Genomic DNA, 23,459 nt, shown 5'->3' with positions numbered 1-23,459 from the left:
CTAGTACAATTATCATGCATTGTACTAATGACCATTTTTGCATCTTTTCCCCTTGCAAAAGTATAAGCTGCATGAGGGTTAGGACTGTGCCTTATAGAAATTTTGTTTCTTCACCACTCCCTAGCATAGTGCAGAGATCTCAGTTGGTGCTTAATATGTTTAGGTGCTCACATATTAAACCACACAATCATTTCATGCCCATTAAAGAGTACATTTAGAAGTTCCCTATCTCCTCTTCACTTGGGGGTAGAATCTTACCTTGAACAATGCATTGACTTCCTTGTTATCATTCTCCATGGCCCACAACCTTTTTCTTGCAGCCTCTTGGAGTTGTTCATTGATTCCCTGCCCAGAGAGGCTATACACAGAGAAAGAGAGGGGGATCTCTGAAAAAAAAATAGACATCGTAGGCATGTGGAATGTGGAATATTGAAATGAAGGGGGTTGATATGAGAATAACCACCTTGGCTTCCCAAACATGGTGACAGAATTTTTTAGCTAGAATATATCAAAGAATCCATCTAATCCAATATACTCATTTTGAAAAAAAGAGAAAAATGAGGTCCAGAAAGTGGGGGAGGGGTGATTTTTCCAAGATGATTCAGAAAATAAATAGCAGGATTGGGAGTTAAAATCAGATCTCTTAGTTAACTGCTACAGATTCCACTCAATAAGGAAATAGATTCTAGGTCAAGCTTTGCAGCCGACAATTTTCATATGTTGTTATACTAACAAAAATATCCTTGCCGAAATTCAAGACTACAGGGCTAGGAGTCAGGGGATCTTTGTTCTAGCCTTGGTTCTGTCATTGACTACCTGTGTGATTTATACAAGTCATGTCTTTTCTCTGGACCTCAATTACCTCATCCATTAATAGAAGATTTGGCATATATACTGTCTAAGGTCCCTTTCAGCTTAGATATTTTATGATATTCACGCTTTATTGAAAACATCATGAGTCCAGCAATATGCTCAGTGCTGAGGTTGGATATGAAGAGAAATATAACACAGCTCCTGCTCTAAAGGAATCTGTAATCTAGTTGAGTAGATAAAACATTTGCAAACATAAGCCTTCCTCAGCTAGAATGATCAATCAATAAAACAGTGGATTAGTTCTCAGTTCTGATACTTATTATCTGTGTGACCTTGAGTAAGTCCCTCCCTCTCCTTAGTGCTGTTTCTTCATCTATAAAATCAGAGGACTGGACTAGATAATCTCCAAGGTACTTTCCAGCTCTTAGTGCCTAAGAAACTTATGATACCAATAGTCAGGGGCAGGGAATGGGAAGAGGGAAAGAGCATTCCAGACACAGGGAACAGTGGAATAGAGACATTGAGGTGGGAATCCATAGAGTGTGATCAAACATTTCATTCAATTTGGCTGGTCAAGATATGGCTTGAATCCCTGGAGCAGAGAATTTTGAGACAATGCTAAAAGATATATTTGAACAGGGTGGACCTTGAGTAAATACAGGGCTGAGCATTTTAGAACTTATACTATAAGGCAATAGGAAACCATGGAAGATTTTTGAGCAAAGGAGGAGCTGTATATGGGTCTAACCATTCTGGAAAGCAATTTGGAATTGTGCACAAAGTCACTGTACAGTGCATACCCATCTATATCACTGCTAGGTCTAAGGTCCTATATGTACCAAAATATTTATTGCAACTCTTTTTATGGAAAAAGAACGCCTCCAAACTAGAAGCTAAGGGGCTGTCCATAAATTTGGAGTATGACTGGACAAACTCTGGCATATAAATATAATAGAATACTGTTGTGCTGTAAGAAATGAAGGAAAAAATAATTTCAACAAAACATGGAAAAACTTGTATGAATTGATGTAAAGAAAGAACAATTTATAATATCAGTATAGTAAAAAATGAATAATTTTGAAAGAATTAAGAATTCTGATCAATGTAAAATCAGTCATGATTCTGTAGGACTGAAAAAGAACTACCCATCTCAGGTACATTATCTCAGAGAGATAATGGACAAAGAAACAGAATAAAAAATGCAGTTTTGGACTTGACAGTTGTGGGAATTTCCCTCCCTCCCTCCTTCCCTCCTTCCTTCCTTCCTTCCTTCCTTCCTTCCTTCCTTCCTTCCTTCCTTCCTTCCTTCCTTCCTTCCTTCCTTCCTTCCTTTCTTCCTTCCTTCCTTCCTTCCTTCCTTCCTTCCTTCCTTCCTTCCTTCCTTCCTTCCTTCCTTCCTTCCTTCCTTCTTTCTCTTCCTTCCTTCCTTCCTTCCTTCCTTCCTTCCTTCCTTCCTTCCTTCCTTCCTTCCTTCCTTCCTTCCTTCCTTCTTTATCCTGCCCTCTCTACCTCCCTCCCCTCTTCTTTCTTTCTCTCCCCACCCCAGTGGTTATAGAGAGGCGGGAGGGATAAAAATAATTGTCTATTCGTTTTTAATATATAGGTATATATATATATATATTGAAATCAAGGGAGGGTCATTGAACTGAGTGGTGCATTAGGAAGATGCCTCAAACAGTCTGTATAAGGAGGGAGTGCCAAAAGGGATAAGACTGGATAGAGGGGGAATGTTGGCATAGACCATGTAGAAGATGAAAAAGGGGGGGACCCTTTGATTCTCCTCCCACTCCAGGTATTCAGATACCTGATGTCATAGACTGTGACTGGAAACATTTTCCCTTGCTTTTTGCTGAGACTGTTGACCGTCTGAGTCCATTGGAGGGAGCTTGTGCATTAGAGGGAGCCTCTTTACCTGGAGGGGAAAAAAGACAAATTAAGGCTCAGACTAAGCAATTCCCAGATAAGCCTCATAGACTTAGAGCTAGAAGGAACTTTGGAAGCAAGTGAATCCAACCCCTTCATTTCACAGATGAGGAAACTGAGATTGAAAAAGATTAAGTGACTTGCTTAGTCATACAGTCAATGTCTGAGGCAGTATTTGAACCCAGGCCTTTCTGACTCTAACAAGTGCAGCAGAAGGGACAATTTTTAGTCGATAGTGAAGCCAGGTAATTATTCCCCAGAATGCTTCAGATGGGAAAAGTACTGGGAGGTACCCACTGAGCACTAGGCCTTTCAGAATTAGAGGAGATCTTAGAAAATAAGTTGTCAGAGCTGTAAAGGGTCTTAGAACATAGAATGTTAGAACTAGAAGGAACCTTAGAGCATAACGTATAGTAAATAAAAGGAGTTGTAGCAAGTTCTCATAGAATATAGAATGCCAGAACTAGAATTAGAACACCGAATGCTAAAGCAAGCAGGGACCTTAGAATATAAAAATGAATGTCTGAACTAGAAGAAACCTCAGAACATGGAATATTAGAGCTGGTTGATGCCTTGGAACATTGCATGGCTTTAGAACATAAAATAAAAAATTTCAGAGTTAAAAGAGAACTTAGAGCATAGATAATTAAAATAGATGGAATATGAGCCATGGACCTAGCATCGATTTGGAATGCCCCCTTTTGTGCCCATGCCAGCCCTAGACTGTCAGCCCTGACCTAAGGCTCTGTATAAACCAGACACAATGTTATAAAGGGTCCTTAGAGGGACACCCTAGTTGGCTGGGACATGAATGAGAGATTGTGTAGTAAAGGGGAAAGAACTAGAATGTAAACATCCCTATTTATTAACCCTTTCCTGAGACCCAGTTAATGTACCCATACAATGGGGATAATCTCTGTCTGTCATAATTGGTTGTTGTGAAGTCCATTGAGAGAATAAATGAAACGAACTTTGTAAAATTTAAAGGTTGTATATAAGCTTGAGCTTATATTATTACTACTATTATTAATTATTATTATTATAGTAGTATTAAGTGATGATGATGAGAAAGTATATTTCATTGAAAAAAGACCTTCAAAGCAACCAATCAGCAAGCACTTGTTAAACACTTACTACGTGTCCAGCACTCTCCTAGACGCTGGGGATAAAGACAGAAAGAAATGAAATAGTCCTTGACCCTCAAAGAGCTTGCATTCTATTAGGGAAGATAATGTGCATGCATGCACACACATACACATGCCTTCACATGTACATCTACATACTCACACCATATGTGGTATAGTGTTATGGATATATGTGTATATACAGACACACATAATATTGAAATATTAAATATTGGTTGATTTGATTATCTTTTTTCAATGAAATGTACTTTCTCATCATTATCATCACCTAATACTACTACTATAATTAATAATAAGGGGTTCAAGAAAAGCCTAATGTAGAAGGTGATGATGATCAAGCAGAGTATTTGAAGGCAATAGGATTCTAAAAGGTAAAACAGGAGTGAATTCCAGGTTTGGGGTGACAGCAAGTGTGGAAGATAGAATATCATTTTTGTTATTTGTCCTTCATTCTCAAAGAGGACCATGACATCAGGGTGATGTCATGACTTGCAGTGAATTGGATTTAAGTGAGGGAGGGCTGTATAAGGTCACCAACCTCACTCTCTCCTCCAGAGCCATTTGGGTCTAGTGGCAGGATATATATCAGGATGACTGGAGATGGCCCCAGATGTTTTTAGGGTTATTAGGGGTTAAATGACTTGTACAGGGCCACACAACTAGTAAATGTCTGAGAACATATATTAGGAAGAGCAACAAAGGCTGGACCTTAGAAAAGGTTGTAAGGAGGTTTGAGACAGGTTCTGAAGGACTTTAAAAAGCCATATTATTTCTATGCAAGATTATATTTTATTCTAGAGCTAATAGGGAGCCACTAAGAAGGGGAGTGACATAATCAAAGCTATCCTTTGGGAAAATAACTTTGTCAACTAAATAGAAGATAGAGTGGAAAAGGGAGAAACTTTAGACAGGAAGATGAATTAAGAAGTTACTGTGATCATTCAGGAGAGAGCCAATGAGAGCCTGAGTTAGGGTGGTTGCTAAGTGAGGAAAGAGGAGGAGACAATTTTAAGAGATGTTGTGGAGGTAAGAATTCCAAGGTTTAAGAATGGATTGCGGGGGACAGCTAGGTGGCACGATGGATAAAGCACCCGCCCTGGAATCAGGAGGAGCTGAGTTAAAAAACGGCCTCAGATACTTGACACTTACTAGCTGTGTCCTTGGGCAAGTCACTTAACCCTCATTGCCCCGCAAAAAAAAAAAGAAAAGAAAAGAAAAGAAAAGAAAAAAGAATTGATTGGCTGCATGGGATGAGGAAGGATGAGGAGTTGAGGATAACACTGAGGTTGTGAACCTGGTATCCAGAAGGATAGTGGTGCCCTTGAAAGAAATAGGTAAGTTTATAAGAGGGGTGAGTTTGGAGAGAAATAATTATACTTTGGACATGTTAAATTTAAGATGCAATGGTAAGCAGGATGATTTCAGAAAAACTTGGAAAGACTTACATAAACTGATGCAAAGTGAAGTGAACAGAACCAGATGAATGTTATACACAGGAACAGCAATATTGTACAATGAAGAACTGTGAATGACTTAGCTATTCTCATCAATACAATAATCCAAGACAATCCCAAGGGATTAATGATGAAGCATACTCTTCACCTCCAGAGAAAGAATTGATATTGCTTGAATAAAGATTGAAACATGCTATTTTCACTTTCTTCCTTTCATTCTTTTTCTTTTATTTGAGTCTTCTTGTAAAAAATGACTAATATGGAGATGTTTTCCATTATTGCAGATATTTAACCTATAATATCTGATGGTTTGCTATCTCAGAAAGGAAGGAGGGGAGGGATGGAAGGAGAAATATAATGTGGAATTCAAAAGTTTTTTTTAACTGTCAAAAATTGTTTTAACATGTAATTGTTGGAAATATATATTATTTTTTTTAAAATTTAAGATACATATGGAACATATGTTCTATATGGATCATACACACACACACACAGAGTTTGAAATAACCAACTGACAGTTGGAGGTGCATGACTGGAGTTAAGGAAAAAGAATAGGACTAGATATAAAGATCTGGGAATCATCTGATAGAGATGATAATTAAACCTGTCAGAGTTGATGAGGTTTCCAAAGGAGAGAGTATAGAGAGAGAAGAGAAAAGCGTCTTAGATAATACCCATAGCTAGAGGGGTATCATATGGGTGAGGATCCAACCAAATAGATTGAAAAGTAATAGTCAGACCATTAAGAAAAGAATTGAGAGACAGTAGTGTCACAAAAACTCATGGAGAAGATTGTTTCCAGGAGGAAAGAGTGGTTAACAGTGTCAAATCCTTTACTGAGGTCAAGAAGGATGAGGATTGAGAAGAGGCCCTCAGATTTGATAATTAAAAGATCATTGGGGGATAAAGCACCAGCCCTGGATTCAGGAGTACCTGAGTTCAAATCCGGCCTCAGACACTTGACACTTACTAGCTGTGTGACCCTGGGCAAGTCACTTAACCCTGAAAATATATATTTGACTTCCTGGACCAAGTGAAACTATTTGGTTAGTAACTAGTTACTATGAGAAAACAGAAATAGGCAAAGTCTGATGACCTAGGACCCGGTTACTCAGAAACACAGAGTCATGGGGAAGAAATAGAAGCTAAGGTTCCCATTGACCATTTTCATTAGATGTACCCAAGCTCACTAATGTTAGGAGGTTCTTGGTATCTACAAGTGAGGAAAGAAGGAGCTCAGAAACAGCTTTTGTCATTGTTTTTCAGTCCTGGCTGACTCTTTGCAACCTCATGGACATCAATACTGTCCATGGGGTTTTCTTGGCAAAGATACTGGAGTGGAGTTGTTTGCCATTTCTGTCTCCAGTGGATTAAGGGTCCCACAGGTAATAACTGTCTGAGGCTGGCTTTGAACTCAGGTCTTCCTGACTCCAGGCACAGTACTTTATCCACTGTACCACCTAGCTGCCTCCTAGAAATAGCTAACAATTGAGAATTGGATTCAATAGATCTAATTGTTTACTCAGAGACTGTAGTGAAGAAATTTTAAGAGTGTATTCTTAATGTAAAGGAAAGGGCAGATACTATAGCATAGGGCAAGGTATCCTGTTAAATCTGGCAAATTTTCTTTCAAGGAAAATAAACAGCTATGGGGAAATTTGGAGGACTTTCTATCAATGACTAGTATTGAGACTACAGACAAGATATCCAAAAGAGAAATCTGTTATCACAGGGCAGCTAGGTGGCACAGTGGATAGAGGAGCAGCCCTGAAGTCACAAGAGGACCTGAGTTCAAATCTGGCCTCAGACACTAGCTGTGTGACCCTGGGCAAGTCACTTAACCCTCATTGACAATCCCCAGAAAAAAAATCTGTTATCACTGACTTAAAAAGAAAGCACCAATTTAGATGCTATATTGGGGAAGGATTTCCCTGGCCATAGAAATTGATATATATTATGGAGCAAAAAAATAAAAGTTTGATATCAACAACTATAAACGTTTTGCTGTTGTTTGGTCATTTCAGATTCTTCATGACCCCATTGGGGTTTTCTTGGCAAAGATACTGGAGTGGTTGGTCATTTCCTTCTCTAACTCATTTTACAGACGAGAAACTGAAACAAACAGAGTTAAGTGACTTGCCCAGAGTCACACAGCTAGTAAGTGTGTGAATCTGGATTTGAATTCAAGAAGATGAGTCTTCTTGATTCCAAGCCCAGTACTCTATCTAATGTGCCACCTGGCTGCCCAACTATGAAGGTAGATATAGCAAAGAGGACACTCAAAAGTTAAAGAAATACCAGTATATACATGGAAATGATCAAAAACAAGATTGGTGAGATAGTATCCCACAGTAGCCTTTCTGTTGCAATGAAATTCTCTTAGATTAACATAAATCATGTTCCTCAGAGTAAAACAGAAACTCTGAGCTTAATTAAAGCTATTGAAGAAGTGATTCAAAAGAAGATGTCCCCAAAGGAGATATAAGACATAGATTCTAGGCTCCAAGAAGGCAATTCCAGAATCTTTATCACTTTTGTGGAAATGGCTCTACAAGGGCATATCCTGGATAGAAGTAGAAGCCAAAGTAGAAACAAGAAACTGGATGAAGTGCAAAAGTAAGTGACTTGAACTTTTCTAACCAAGCAAATGACCAATAAGAAGGTCATATGCTGTGGGAGAAATGCTGTGAATGCCAGAAAAAACAATCTTTTCGTATAAAACAAATCCACAAGAAGCTCATAAAATCAACTGAGAACATCTTGCTAGTGCCGTTAGGGATATTCTTTCATTCTATATGTTTAATCTAAATTTCATAAACTGAAAACTCCCCGTTTCCCTCTTTGGCAGAAGAAGGCTTTCCCAGAAATAATAGACAAATGCTATGAGACCAGCCATAATCACTGGGACAAAGGTTAAAGAAGATTTATCCAAAGAGGAAGAGCCCAAGTATACAGGACTTTGAAGTGACAAGGCAGTCATTTTAACTCAATGATATTGTGCATGTGTATGTGTGCATATGTGTGTGTACACATGTGTGTGTGTGTGTTAAAGGGACAGTGAGGAAGAAGACAGAGAAGAAAGTAGCTAAGCCAAGATCAAACGCAAATTCCTTTTTGATGTTTTTAATTATCATACTGCTCATTATCTTTTTTTTTTTGGTCATTTTCAGAATTGTCATACTGTGAAGAATGGACAATGACCAGAAAAGGGTTGGGGTTTTTTATTTGTTTAATTTTGTATTAATACCATTAGAATTTGATGTAGAAGAGATGCTTAAAGTTTTTCTATTCCAATCCTCTGATTTTATAGATGGGAAAACAGAGGTCCAGAGAAGGGGAAGTCATATTACTGAAAAAATGTAATGTGGAAGAAAAAGAGCATTTGCTAGCTATGTAACCAGGCTCAGTTACCTCATATGTAAAATGAGAATAAGAATCCTTGCACTAGTTGTCTTCCAGAGTTGTTGTGGAGAATGTACTTTGTAAAATTAGTTGCTATAAATTAATGCAATAAATTAATTGCTACATAAAATGATTTTTTAAAAAATAGCATTGGTAACTTTGGAGTGATGAGGTCAGAACCTGAATGGAAAGGTTTAAGATGAGTGTTAGAGGAAAGGCAACAGAGGCAATGTGAGTGGACATTGTTTTTCTCGTTTAATACTGCAGAGGACAAGAGGTCTAAGATGATAATAATTTCAAAGGTTAAGAAAGACTGCAGAAACTCACAAGATTTCTTTTCCCAGCATCACTTTCAGTGTGGGCAGCGTGGGTCTGATGGGTGGCCATGGATTCAATAAACATCTTATTAAGGGCTCACTGTGTACAGGCACCATGGTGGGACTATAGATGCTCCCACTGGAAAAGTCATGGGAAGGAGAGCTGGGCTGTTTCATGAAACTTGAAACTCTGCCCCCTCTCTGAGCCTGATTCTTCTTCCATCAAATGAGAGTAATATTTTTCCCTCCCTCCAAGAGTTTATTGCTAGGTTCAGCAACAATATCAATAAGAAGAATGTTGGCTCCTCTCTTTCTATAGCACTTTAGCATTGCAAAGTACTTTACATGTATTATTGGTATGTGAGAGATTAGAGGAAGCAGGATAGTTCAGTGGAGCAAGCACTAGTCTTTAGAATCAGTTAATCTGGCTTCAGATCCTAGCTCTGTTACTCACAGGCAAATAAACCTCTCTGGGCCTCATTTTCCTCATCTATCAAATGAAGGAATTGGACAAAATGGTCTCTAATGTTTCTTTTAGCTCTAGATCAATGATTTCCCAAGATCTTCACAAAGGGAGGGAGGGAGGAAGGAAAGAGGGAAGGAAGGAAGGAGGGAGAAAGAAAGGAAGGAAGGAGGGAGGGAGGGAAGGAGGAGAGAGGGAGGGAAGGAAGGAAGGAAGGAAGGAAGGAAGGAAGGAAGGAAGGAAGGAAGGAAGGAAGGAAGGAAGGAAGGAAGGAAGGAAGGAAGGAAGGAAGGAAGGAAGGAAGGAAGGAAGGAAGGAAGGAAAGAAGGAAGGATGAAAAGAAGGGAGGGAAGAAGGGAGGGATGAAGGAAAGAAGGGAGGTAGAAGTGATTTTCTCAAGGTTGACCAGTGAGTTGACAAAGGCAAGTAGGTCTTGAACTCACATCTCTGGATCAATTTTTTTTCAAGTGCTAAATCCATGTCAGCTATGATTAGCCAATGCTCTGGGCAGAAAAGGAAAGAGTCATAGGTTTCAGGGACACTAGGGTTCTGCTCCAGATAGAAGGCAGGATCCATGATATAGGCAAGGTTGGTATGGTGATCAAAAGACTTTGCAAACCATAAAGCATTAGATAAATGTTATCGATTGCTATTACTAGGGCAGCTAGGAGGCACAGTAGATAGAGCACTGGGGCTAGAGTCAGGAAGTCATCTTCCTGAGTTCAAATCTAGCCTCAGATACCTACTAGCCATATGACTCTGAACAAGTCACTTAACTCTGCCTCGGTTTCCTCATCTGTAAATTGAGCTAGAGAAGGAAATGGCAAACCACTCCAGTATCTTTGCCAAGAAAACCCCTAATGGGGTCGTGAAGAGTCAGACATAACTAACTTGAAAAGAATCGCTATTACTATAATTAGGGACAGAGACTAAATCTGTGATTTCATTAGTAGAGGGAGGTCCCAGGTGAGGAAATGCCTTCCTACAGGTGAGGATCAGCACTATGTCTGTAACTTCTTGTCCTAGACAGCTGACCAGAACATCGAGAAGTGTTTTGCCTAGGGTTACAGAGACAGAACTTGAATCCAAGTCTTCCTGCCTCCAAGATCAGTTCTCCATCCATTACACCACACTGTCTCTTATTATTATCATTATTATATATGTAAGTCAGTTTTACCACTTAAACCTGAGGGCCCATGCTCTGGACTCCAGGAATCTAACTCAATAGAGACTCAATTGAACTTGTAGGTTTTCCCTACTTTTACCCAAAATCAAGCTAATAGACTCATCCCATCCACAGTTAGAGCCCTTAGGATGAGTGAGGCCTGCTGAATGCACTGGGGGCAGGGTAAGCAGTGGGGTTAGAAGTGGGAGATCTGGATTTGAGTCTGAGCTCTGCTATGGATTAGTTACACCACCTGAAGAGCAATACTTCACTGCTGCAAGTCTCAGTCTGCTCATTTCAACAAAGGAACTGATAACACTTGGATTACTTTGTGAACAAACTGTAAAGCTCTTTAAAAAGGTGAGCTACATCTATAACCTACATTAAGTTGCTTGTCTTCTCAATGTGGGTTGAAGGGAGGAGAGGGAAAGAAATTGGAACTCAAAATTTAAAAAGAAACAAATATAAAAACTGTTTTTACATGTAATTGGGGGAAAATAAAATACTAATTCTTTTAAAAATAAAAGGGTGAGCTCATCGGCTAATTATACAGTGACTGCCATTTATACAACATGTTACAGTTACAAAGTACTTTCACATATATTGTGCTATTTCATATTCTCAACACAATTTTTAAGGAAGGAAGAGCAAAGATTATCCCCATTTTATATGGATGGGAGGGATGTGAATAAGAATTTATATAACATTTACTAAGTGCTTTACAAATATTATCTCATTTGATCCTCACAACAAACCTATAAAGTAGGTGCTATTATTATCCCCATTTTACAGATGAAGAAACTGAGGGAAACAGCTGTTAAGTGGCTTCCACCGGGCCACACAGCTAGTAAGTGTCTGAGGTAGGATTTGAACTCAGCTCTTCTTGACTCTGAGGCCAGCTATATACTATGCCATCTAGTTGTCTAAATATGGAAACCTGAGGTTCAGAGAATGGAAAAGACTTGCTGGGATATCATTAAGTCATTATCTGAGGCAGGATTTGAAGCCAGCTTCATTGACTATGAGTCCACAGATGATTATTAGAGCAATTAGGAACCCTTGGCATTTTGTTTCACCTCATCTTTTTTTTTTTTCAGATGAGGAACATAAGACTAAGAGTAGGGAAGCCCAGAGAAAAGTCAGTGGTATAGAGTCAGTGACCGAGAAGATAACTTGAACCCAGAGCTCCTGATTCTAAATCTAGCACCAGATTCTCCACACTCAGCTGCCTCTCTCCTAGCTTGTTCAGTTCCCCCAGAACCCTTGGGAGAAGGAAAGCCCTCACCAGACACTAACTAAAAGAATGCCATTGGGGGCATTCCAGAGAAGCTCTGAATTTCCCAGCTTTCAAGGTGGTGGAAAGACTACCAGATAAGGAAGTGAGATAGGCCTAGGTCTTAATCCCAGTTCTACCATAAAGTAACTGTAACCTTAGGCAAGTTACTTTACCACTCTGGGCCTTGATTTCCTGATTTGTTTAAAAAAAAAATGAGGTCTGGATTCTATGATCTTTAAGGTCACTTCTAGTCCTAAAACAGATGAGCCTATGAACTGTTTCTTTGTGGTTGGGAGTCTAGTCCCTGAAAGCCATGGCCAAGTGTGGCCTAGTGACACAGGTCTCTGACCCTTCTTGAGATATATAGAACTGTAGGCCAAGGGTTAGCATTTCTTACTCTGCTGCAGTCCCCAAACCCTGGGGAGGGGGTAATGGGAGAGAACTCACCTGGGCCCCGACACACACTCCTCAGCCTGGGAATACCGAAACAGCAGCCCATGTGTCCACCATCATCCGGGAGCCAGGCCCGGGGCCCCAGGGAACACACGTCAGGGCAGTCCTGGGGGAGGATGGGGGGGGGGGGAGCCTTCCCAGCCTGCCTCCTCCTCCCAGGCACCGGAGAGCCTCTGGTCTGCTCAATGCACAATGCAGCCTTTGATTGTCCTTCCTACAGCTGGGAGGAGGCTAGAGGGAAGGGCGGGAGGGACCAGGCCAGCAATCCCAGGGCAGCCCCACAGCTCTTGCACCATGGGTCAGTTGACTTTAGAGGGAACTTTCTGGCCTATCAGGATGTGGGACATTCTTCACATTCTGCGATGTGAGAAAGCATATTTGCTGCATGTGGGGGCAGCCTGAGTGGGAGTCCCAGGGAGAGATTTTTGCTTTCCTGCTACTGTTTTCTCTCCCACTCTCCCTCCCTAAATTAAGTGTTTTATTTTTAAAAGGAAAGTTTTATGGTTCCCTGGAAAGAGGTCCCAAATCCTAATCTCTCTACAAATACTGGTCACCTAACCTGTACCCTGACAACAGTCCCAGAATGTGGGGGAGGAGATGGGGTGGGGGCAGAGAAGAGAATCTCTGGGCACAGCTCAACACCCCAACCCAGGCCAAGGCAGTTAAAATAAGCTACCTGGCTGCATTCTTTCCCCAAGTCACAGAAATAAGTATGTTGGGCCTCGAGGAGGACTTAAAATTACAACTAACATTTATAAAGTCCTTTACACTATAAAAGTACTCTGCATACATTATCTCAGCTGGTCCTTATAGCAGCTCTGTAAGGGAAGGACTACTGGCATCATTAATGCCTTTTTACAGATGAGGAAACTGAGGCTCTAAGAGGCTAAGTGATTTGCTCAAGGCCATATAGCTGGAAAATTCCAGAGGCCAGATGTGACTGTAGGAATGTCTTAATTCCAGTGCATTCCCACTGTACCACGTTCATGTTATCTTTTATCTGCCTCTCTATCTTGGACCATGGAGCATAGAAAGCCAAGGTTAATAGTGTACTTAGGGGCAGCTAGGTGGTGCAGTGGATAGAGCACTGGCCCTGGAGTCAGGAGGACCTGAGTTCAAATCCAGCCTCAGACACTTAACACTTACTAGCTGTGTGACCCTGGGCAAGTCACTTAACCCCAATTGCCTGACCAAAAAAAAAATAGTGTACTTAGATGGATACAAAACATTTTGTTTCTTTATGGATGAATTGTAGAAAGGGATTGGGTGGGGAAAGTATTTTGCAGAGCAAATTATGTCCAAATAATAAAAAGAAATATATAATAAAGGTGAAAAAATAATAGTATACTTAGAGCTGAGAGGTCTCAAGGCCCAGAGAGACTGACAGATGGCACAAGGTCACACAGCTAATAACTGATTAATTCCTTCAGAGGCCATGAGTATATGTCATAGACACTTTTGAAAGGGATCAAGAAAGTTTTCCTCAAGGTGGCATTTAAGCTGATGGGTAGACTTTCCTTCAGCAGAGGCCTGGGGAGCGGGGGGAGTAGGGGGTGGAGCACAGAGTGCAGTGGAACAATCTTGGCAGAGGAGATAGCTCATACAAAAGGATGGAGGGGGAGTGGAGCGCACAGCATGCTGCAGAAAGAATGAGCCGTCCAGTTTGGCTGTGGCTGTGATACTGTGCAGGAAGTCGATTGTGTATCTACCACTAATTCCAGTTCTCCTCACTCCTAATCTAGGACTCTCCCTACCTGCCTATCTCTTGAAACTAAATTTCTTGAGGGCAGGAAATGTGTTTTGTTTTGTTTAGGTACTTAATTTGTGTCGATTTAGATTCAATTAAATAGCCCTCATTTATGTGATTCTTTGTGTCTTTGCAGAGACTTGTTTTATCTGTTACCTCATTTGAGAATCACAGCAGCTAAATGTGCCAGGCTTTGTGCTGAACACTTTACAAATGTCCCATTAGATTCTCAAAACAATCCTGAATGGCAGAACTATTATTATCCCTACTTTACAGCTGAGGAAACTGAGACACGCAGAGGTTAAGTGACTTGCCCAAGGTTACACAGCTAGTCAGTGTGTGAGGCAGGATTTGAACTTGGCTTTTTTTTTTGACTCCTAGCCCAGCACTCTCTCCACTGTGCCACCTAGCTTCCTCTAGGGACACAAGGAAAGAGTTGTTATTGTTCCCATTTTATAGAGGGGGAAACTGAGTCTTAGAAGTGACTCAGTCTAACGCTTTTTCCTTGTGCTGTAACCTGACCAAGCAAGCTGAAGGTATAGCACAGCAAACTTGTGGCCTTGAACCGCGGTTCATCCCAAACCTTTGCCTGCAGCCACTTTCACTCATGTGAAAATGCAAGCTTGCCAAGGACAGCAGAGCCAAGTTCAGTCCCGGCCAGGAAAGGGAAGGGCAGGGCACTTACCAGAGCAGGGGTCACAAAGGCTGCCTGCGCTGACTTCATCCAGGGGCCCTCCCCACCTTTTCCAAAACATCATTTCCCCATATCTTGGCTCCCACAACAAAACAGGAGCCATGTGCTTCTAACCTGAGAAAATCATGGAAAGGGACTATTAGAATCACAGAGATCTCTACAGCACAGGTCTGAGGGGGAAGAGGGTCCTTGGAGATCTTCTCACTGAGGGAACCTTTGATGTGGCCTGGACCCCTCTAACTGTCTGCTGGAACCCAAGGCCCCCTTCTCGGGATCATCTTTTTTATGGGCATAAAATAAAATACATGGGATTGCCAAGGGAACCGATTATATTGAAATATGGATAATAAAAAGAGCTTGGGGCTTGTTTGTTTTTTTTAAAGTTCATGGATCCCAGCTGAAGGATCTCTGATTCTAGTCCAACATGCTCATTTGACAGATGAGGTAACTTGGGCCAAGAGAGGGGAAATGACTTCCTTAAGGTCACACAATTAGTGACATGCCTGGGTTTTGTACCCAAGCTTGGCTCTTTGCCACCCCCATCTGCAATCAGGTGACTGATTTTGCAATGATGTTCCCTGGTGTGACTGTTTAGGAAGGCAGTTTCTTATACAAAAATTACAAGAAAAGAGAGAGAGAGAGAGAGAGAGAGAGAGAGAGAGAGAGAGAGAGAGAGAGAGAGTCTGTGTGTGTGTGTGTGTGTGTGTGTGTGTGTGTGTGTGTGTGTGTGTGTGTGTGAGAAAGGGAGTGTTCACCAAGTACTCCAAGGAGGTTCAGTACTGACACTCCCTCACATACACAAAGAAAGAGGAATGTCTCCTCCCTACAGTGTATCTTTTAGGGAAGCTCAATTTTTCAAGAGCCCAACCCCATGGAAGAGCTTGAAGATAAGGATAATAATATGACTAGCTCACATTTCTGTTGTTCTTCACAGTTTATAAAGTACTTTTCTCTAAGCAACCTTGTATTATAGAGAGTACAGATAGTAGCTGAGCCGTAACCAGGGTGGGTAGTAGGGGTTTTGTCCTGCAGGGTGGAGCAACCTTGAGGGGCCTGACCTCTTGCTCAATTGCTGTGTCTTCCCTTCTCAAGTGGATAGTTCTGTGTGACTGCACATGAAAGTTTTATTTTTCTCCTGGGGTCCCCACTTCCACAAAGTCTCTGTCTCTCATCATTCCTCCTCACTCCCTACATACCCCTGACTGTTGCCTCCCACAGACTCCTCTCTGGGGTTTCTCAGAGTGACAGAACCCAATAGGGCAGACCATCATTTGTGCCTATAACCTCTCTTTGCTCTGTCCCATTCCAAGGATTACTTGGTTTAATGACTCCATAAGTTCCCATTCTCCTGCCCTACTACTGTTGAGCCCCCAGTGGGTTGCCCTGCTTGCCCAACCACAGCATATACTGCCTCCTTCAGGGGGTAACCATAAGGACTAGGCCCAACCAAGACTTACTGTCCTCTCTGTACTACCACATCCACCCCCCTCCCCAACTTAACCCTGGATGCCATAATTAATTACCAGCTATGCCTCTGATTATCATTATCCCTAGTAAGCAACTAGGTTGCACAGCACTAGACCTGAAATCAAGAAGACCTGAGTTCAAATCCATCTTCAAGACTTTTACTAACTGTGTGATCCATGGCAAGTCACTTAACCTCTGTTTGTCTCAGTTTCCTCATCTGTAGAATGGGGACAATAATAGCACCTACCTCCCAGGTTTATTGTGAGGATCAAATGAGATGATAATTGTAAAGTGCCTGGCACATCATAAGTGTTATATAAATGTGAGCTATTATTACAACAGATAAAACTAAAGCCCAGAATGGTGAAGTGACTTGTCCACAGTCACACAGCTACTAAGCTTTATGATTAGCTATCCTTTTTTTCTAAACCAGGGCCCTTTCAACTGCATAACACTTTACCCAGCCTGGCTTGGGGTGAGTAGGGATTACATATTGGAAGAAATAACTCTAAATAAATGCCAAGGGGGCAGGTAGGTGGCTTAGTGGATAAAGGACCAGCCTAGTCAGGAGGACCTGAGTTCAAATCTGACCTCAGACACTTGACACTTACGAGCTGTGTGACCCTGGCAAGTCACTTAACCCTCATTGCCCTGCAATAAACAAACAAACGAATGAATGAATGAATAATGGATAAATAAAGAAATGAATGAATGCTTGAATGACAAAATAAATAAATGAACAAACAAATAAATAAATGCCAAAAATATTCTCATTCTCAGCCAAAACCACAGGATTTAAAGGACTTTCTTGATCACCTAGTCCAACCCTCTTATTTTACAGAGGAAGAAACTGAAGCTCACAGAGCATAAATTAATATGGGAATATATGGGGATAAAACTGGGGCCCCCCCAAATGTGAAACTAGGGCAAGTTGTTCTCTCCCATTAGACTGTGGTTTGGCACCTGTGTCCTAGTCAGCAGGCCCCCTTTCCAGTTGCTTACTGCTTCCACCAGCTGCCTGCCTCTTTTTACAGAACCATGATCCCCTGTATGTGAGCAGCTTTACCACAATGTAGCCATTACCATGTACCCATGAAACCCGTCTGCATCCACACTAAAAGGTATATAATTGCAGTTTGAACATGCATTCCGGGCCCAGATTGTCAGAGAGCTCCTCTCTTCTGGGCCCGCGCATTAATAAATCACTTTCTCATTCCTGAGTGCCCTTTGAGTTTCTCCGCCAAGGTTTTCCATAACAAAATGACTTGCCCATAGTTGCACAGTCACCAAATGTAGGAGGAAGAAATTGAACTCAGGTCTTGCTGTATCCAGACTGAAGGAGCTGAGCATTGAAGAATGAATCTCTTTCTGGGTGGAAACCTTGAACTATTATCCTGTGCTGACTCCAGACCATAAGAGCTAAGTGCAGCATGGCACTCAATTTTCTTAGGTCATATAAGGCAGATTGGAGAGGCAGCACTTTGGATTGGGAAAGAACCTCACCTGGGAATTAGAAGACCTGGGTTTAGTTCTAGCTCTAGCACTAATTTGCACAGCTAGGTGACACAGTGGATAGAGCAACTGGCCTGGAGTCAGGAAGACACATCTTTGTGAACACAAATCTGGTCTCAGTCACTTACTAGCTATGTGACCCTGGGCAAGTCACTTAACCTCATTTGCCTCAGTTTCCTCATCTGTAAAATGGGCTGGAGGAGAAAATGGCAAACCACTCCAATATCTTTACCAAGAAAACCCTAAGTGGGGTCACAAAGAGTCAGACACAAGTGAACAACAAAAACTAGCGCTACTTGGCTCTGTGACCATGAGTGACTGCTGTCCCTTCTCTGAGCCTCTATAATATGAAGGCACTGGAGTAAACTATTCCCTAAGGTCCCTTTCAGTGCGGACATTCTAAGCAATAAGAATTTTGGTAGGAGCAAGAGGAGGCAGGACCATTTTCTTATCTTCTGTTCTGTGCATGCCAGAGTCCTTGCCCAATCTTCAGCCTCTGGGGGATACTAACTCTCCCTAGAGCCTGATGCAGGGAATATTTGCCTTCCCTCCCAAGGCTATCTCTACTTTCTTTCTTTCTTTTTTTTTTTGGTTGTTTTTTTTTGCAGGGCAATGAGGGTTAAGTAACTTGCCCAGGGTCACACAGCTAGTTAGCTAAGTGTCAAGTGTCTGAGGCTGGATTTGAACTCAGGTCCTCCTGAATCCAAGGCCAGTGCTTTATCCACTGTGCCACCTAGCTGCCCCCTCTACTTTCTAAGCTTCAGCAATCATCTTGTGGGATGAAGCCTCCTGGCCCTTCCTGGCTCCTGAGCTTTCTTTGTTCCCTGGAAATTGTCTGCTTCCATCCCTAAAGACCCATCCCCCATTCCACTGCTGTCACCAGACCTTGGTGTCCATGTCTGGGACCCACACTTCTTTGCCTTCTATTTATGCCTCCACATACTCCCAGCCCACCAGGCCATATTTCTAAAATCATTTTGCAGATGGAAATAGAATTTTCAAATTCAGAGATAATGCATCATGAAAAGATTATTTGCTGTATTTACAAAAGAAAACTATTTCATAGGTCACCAGTATCCACAAAACATTCAAAGACTCAGGGAAGGTCTGCAGTGTTTAGGGGAGATCTTTAATTGAGAGACCATGGAAGAATGAGAAAATATAGATGGACTGGGATGTCTGCAATAGAGAAAATACTCAAACTCAAAAGATTTTAGAACTCCCAAAGTTTTGAAGAATAGTAGAAAATTACCCACTTCTCAACTAAGTAGCCTTCCAACTTCATAGAATCATAAAACTGTAGATTAAGAGATGGAAAAAAACAAAAAGGGTCTAGCCCTGTCGGTCCCCATTTTACAGATAGGAAGCAAAATCCTGGAGAGGTAAAAGGACTTGTTTCTAGAATAGCTGAGCTATTTTATCTAACTACAGTTTCCAAGGCCTGGCTTAACTTTCAAAGCCTAGCTTCAACCCTGACCTGCGGGCCTGGGGACACATCACCTTCCTGGGAATGAGGGGAGGAATGGTCTTAGGAAGCCACAGGACTGGAAGGACCCCTAGAAGATCATCTAGTCCAAGTCTTTAATTTATAATCTATGTTTGATGAAGTTGATTCAATTGAACAAGTCACATTTATGCAGCTGGCGCAGTGGATAGAGTGCCAGGCCTGCATTCAGAAAGACTCATCTTCCTGAGTTCAAATCTGGCCTCAGACACTCCCTAGCTGTGTGACCCTGGGCAAGTCACTTCACCCTGTTTGCCTCAGTTTCCTCATCTGTAAAATGAGCTGGAGAAGGAAATGGCAAAGCATTCCAGGATCTTTGCCAAGAAAACCCCAAATGGGATCACAGTCTTAAATGACTGAACAACAACAACAATTACATTGTTAAAAAGCTTTGTTTTACCTATTACCTCATTTGAGAATCAAAGCAACCCTTTGAGGGAGACAGGGAAAGGATAACGTCTCTGTTTTATAGAGGAGAAACTGAGACTGAAAAAAGTTGCAATAAGTGGTGGTGGTTGTTCTTTCCACAAGGTTGCACATATGATAAATAATAACTGGGCCTAGTGACACAAACTCTAGTCTTTGCTACTGGGGAAGCTTCATCAGCTTCAGGTGGATCTCTTGAACTTAGAACTTCTGAGATGCAATGTGGTTACAGCCAATTAGGTGTCTTCACTAAATTTGGCACTAATTTCGGGACTCTCTAGTGAGGGATCAGCAGGCTGTTTTAAGGAAGGGCAAATTAGCTCAGTTTGGAAAGAGAGCAGGTTATAGATTCTTTGCCAATCAGCAATAAAGTCAGCCATTAAGTGTCTGCTGTGTTTTCTGGGCAAGATAGGGAAGGAAGGAAGGAAAGAAGGAAGGAAAGAAGGAAGGAAGGAAGGAAGGAAGGAAGGAAGGAAGGAAGGAAGGAAGGAAGGAAGGAAGGAAGGAAGGAAGGAAGGAAGGAAGGAAGGAAGGAAGGAAGGAAGGAAGGAAGGAAGAAGGGAGGGAGGAAGGAAGGAAGGAAGGAAGGAAGGAAGGAAGGAAGGAAGGAAGGAAGGAAGGAAGGAAGGAAGGAAGGAAGGAAGGAAGGAAGGAAGGAAGGAAGATTGGTTATTAGAACTTGTAATTAAGGTTCCCTAAATCCAAATTTATTGCTTCTTCTAAATTTGAAAGGAAACATGATAGGGTAAATAGAATACAGTACTCAAAGTCCATAAAACCAGGCTTTAAATCTTGCCCCTTTCATTGAACAGACCATAAGGTAACTCATTTAACTTCTCTGAAACTCAATTTCCTTATCTGAAAAATGAGGATAATAATGCCTTTATTCCCTACCTTGAGGGCCATTTTGAAGTTCAAAAGAGTTCATGTATTCTTTAACCATAATATAGGAACATAGATCCTACATATAAAGCAAAAAGAGCCCACTGAGTCTGATTCCCTCATTTTACAGAGAAGGAAAATGAGGTACAGAAAGATAAGTGGCAGAGATGAGATTTGAACACAGGATCTATAATTGCAAATACACCTTCACATTTCTTTCTATAAATGTTACTTTATCAAACCTGGCACATAGTGTCCTCTCCTGGTCTCCCATCCCCTATTTACAATGGGCGGTCCAGTACTTTCCTGTAAGATCTTCAATCATTTCTCAGCATTAGTATGTATTTAAGGCTGTGACCAGCAGGGAGCAGCAACGACTCAGGATTTTTCTGCTCTCCTCACAGAAAGGAGAAATGCAGAACTCAAAATTCTCAGTAATGCTGAACCCCAAATCCTCTTTGAAACACCTCATTGACTAGTATTCTACCAGAGGACACGCAGTGATGGTAAAATCAGTACTTTACAAGGGAGTCTATTCTTTGCCCACTTTTGGATCGCTGATTATTTGACATAGGGTGAGATCTGTGATAGCATTAATTCAGGGATTCTTTCCAATGATTAAGATCACAGCTCGTCCATACCTACTTATCTTGTCTGACCCTCATCCATGTCCTCCCCACAGTTCACCACAGGAGACTCACCCAACGTGTTGAAGTTTTAACAACAACATAATAATAAACATTTAAACTAAACCGAATAAAGACAATGATGAGAAAGAACACTACAGACAGATATCAGTAATGAATATCATTGCAAAAATATCTAATAAAATACTTGCCAATAGGATGAAACATTATATTGGGGAAGCGGAGGATTTATCTATTGCGACCAAAAAGGATTGATAAGTCGGATTGAAGGATGCTTTAATACCAAGCAAGCAATATAATAAAGCACATCAACAAAAGGAAAAATACAAAATGACATAATCATATAATCAGATGCAGAAAAGATCTTGTTTACGTTGAAAACATCAGGAATTATAAGAATAGGATTTTACTAACGTGATAAAAGGTAAATATTTGAAACTACTAGCTAAAATAATATGCAATAGTGAAACATTAGAAACATTCTCGTTTTAAAAGTGTTAAATGATGATGACTGTTCTTACCCCACTGATTAAGCACAGTTTGGAGAATTTTAGAAATACAAGTCCTACCAAGAGCCACATGCAGGAGCAGAAACAACAAAGTTCAGTTTAAAGCCAGTGTATCAACTGAACAACCTGCTTGATCCAGCAGGAGTGGGTTGACCCATCAGCTAAGACAACATGTCCCGCAAGGAGCCAACTCACAGGGCAAGGGAGCTACTTGTCCACCACTGATGCCATTTACCAGAAGCAAACCTTGTGGGCACTCTGCAGAGAGAAAGGAGTCAGGGGGCTAAAAGTTATGAGGTACTCCTTGGTCCCATGCATTCTCTATACATGTACCTCACTGCCTTTATACTTTTTGTTTGATTCCACTCTCCCCAAGGATCTTATGTATGCAAAGGGAGAGTATGCTCCCTAGCTTCAGGGGATTGTTTGGTGACTACTATTCTTGGTATCCTGCAAGAGCAGAAGGAAAAGTGGGGGGTTGGGGATGGGGAAGGCCCAAGGACCAACCACGTGGGAGCCAAACACAGACAAAGGACACAGACAGGAAAGGATGGGCAACAGGTGGCAGCCAGAGACAGACATGCAGTACCTGAGCACAGATAAAAGACAGACATGTGGGGTGGACACACCAGTTGAGGCTAGGATCTCCTCTGTAGGTGCTAGAAATCTCAAGACAAACCCCTGATCTGCAGTAGTGGTGGTCTCTCCACACTTTAGTTCTCCTGCTTCCATTTTTGGGGGGTTTTGGTCTTTTGTTTGGTTTTTTTTGTTTGTTTGTTTTTTGTTTGTTTTTGCAGGGCAATGAGGGTTAAGTGACTTGCCCAAGGTCACACAGCTAGTTAAGTGTCAAGTGTCTGAGGCTGGATTTGAACTCAGGTCCTCCTGAATCCAAGGCCAGTGCTTTATCCACTGCGCCACCTAGCTGCCCCGGTTTTGGTCTTTTGTAAAGGGGTGTGAGGTCATGGAGCCCAAGCTGAGGGGCAGGAGTAGACAGTAAGAGCACAGTACTGTACAATAAAATCAACATAGGTATTTTTTTGGAATGTGGATTTCTTTCAGAATTATTGAAGTTACGTTGAATACATATATTGTATATATATATATAGTATATATTGTATTGTGTGTATATATATGTATGTATGTATGTATGTATGTGTGTGAGTGTGTGTGTATATATATATATAGTTTAGAGAGAGGAAAAAAATCGTAAAGTGAGAACCATCCATACCAAAAAGAAGGAATTCTTGTAGACAAATACCTTTTAAAATTATGATAAAAGACATCGTATTATTCCAGTCCAACATCTTCTAGATACCAAAGGGTAGCCAGCTGACACAGCCTAGCCTGGATTCAGGAAGACTATTCTTTCTGAGTTCAAATCCAGCCTCACACATTTCCTGTGTGATGTTGGGCAAGTCACTTAATCCTGTTTGTTTCAGTTTCCTCATCTGTAAAATGAGTTGGAGAATGAAATGGCAAACTATTCCAGTATCTTTGCCAAGAAAACCCCAAATGGGGACATACAGAGTCAGACACAACTGAATAACAACAATGCACTGAGGCAACCAAAGATAAAGACAAGATGAAAAACAGACCCAGTTCTCAAGGAGCTCACATTTTACTTTTTTTTTTTTTGCGGGACAATGAGGGTTAAGTGACT

General features: G+C 41.3%; 1 protein-coding gene across 1 annotated transcript in view; it reads right to left on the bottom strand.

The window, feature by feature from the left end:
- The window catches only part of SH3TC2 (SH3 domain and tetratricopeptide repeats 2), a 75,405-nt gene extending 62,842 nt beyond the window's left edge, over positions 1–12,563 (bottom strand). The window contains exons 1-3 of the mRNA XM_043986442.1: positions 12,406–12,563; positions 2,618–2,725; positions 259–386 (exon numbers count right to left, since the gene is read on the bottom strand). Coding sequence (XP_043842377.1) covers positions 259–386; positions 2,618–2,725; positions 12,406–12,457 — 288 coding nt within the window. The 5' untranslated portion in view covers positions 12,458–12,563. The remainder of the gene's footprint in view (positions 1–258; positions 387–2,617; positions 2,726–12,405) is intronic.
- Between the last annotated feature and the right edge of the window lie 10,896 nt (positions 12,564–23,459).

Source organism: Dromiciops gliroides, chromosome 2, assembly GCF_019393635.1.
Source record: "Dromiciops gliroides isolate mDroGli1 chromosome 2, mDroGli1.pri, whole genome shotgun sequence".
Classification (NCBI taxonomy): domain Eukaryota; kingdom Metazoa; phylum Chordata; class Mammalia; order Microbiotheria; family Microbiotheriidae; genus Dromiciops; species Dromiciops gliroides.
Note: the sequence above shows the minus strand (reverse complement) of the source record. Positions and strands in the feature narration are given on the sequence as shown.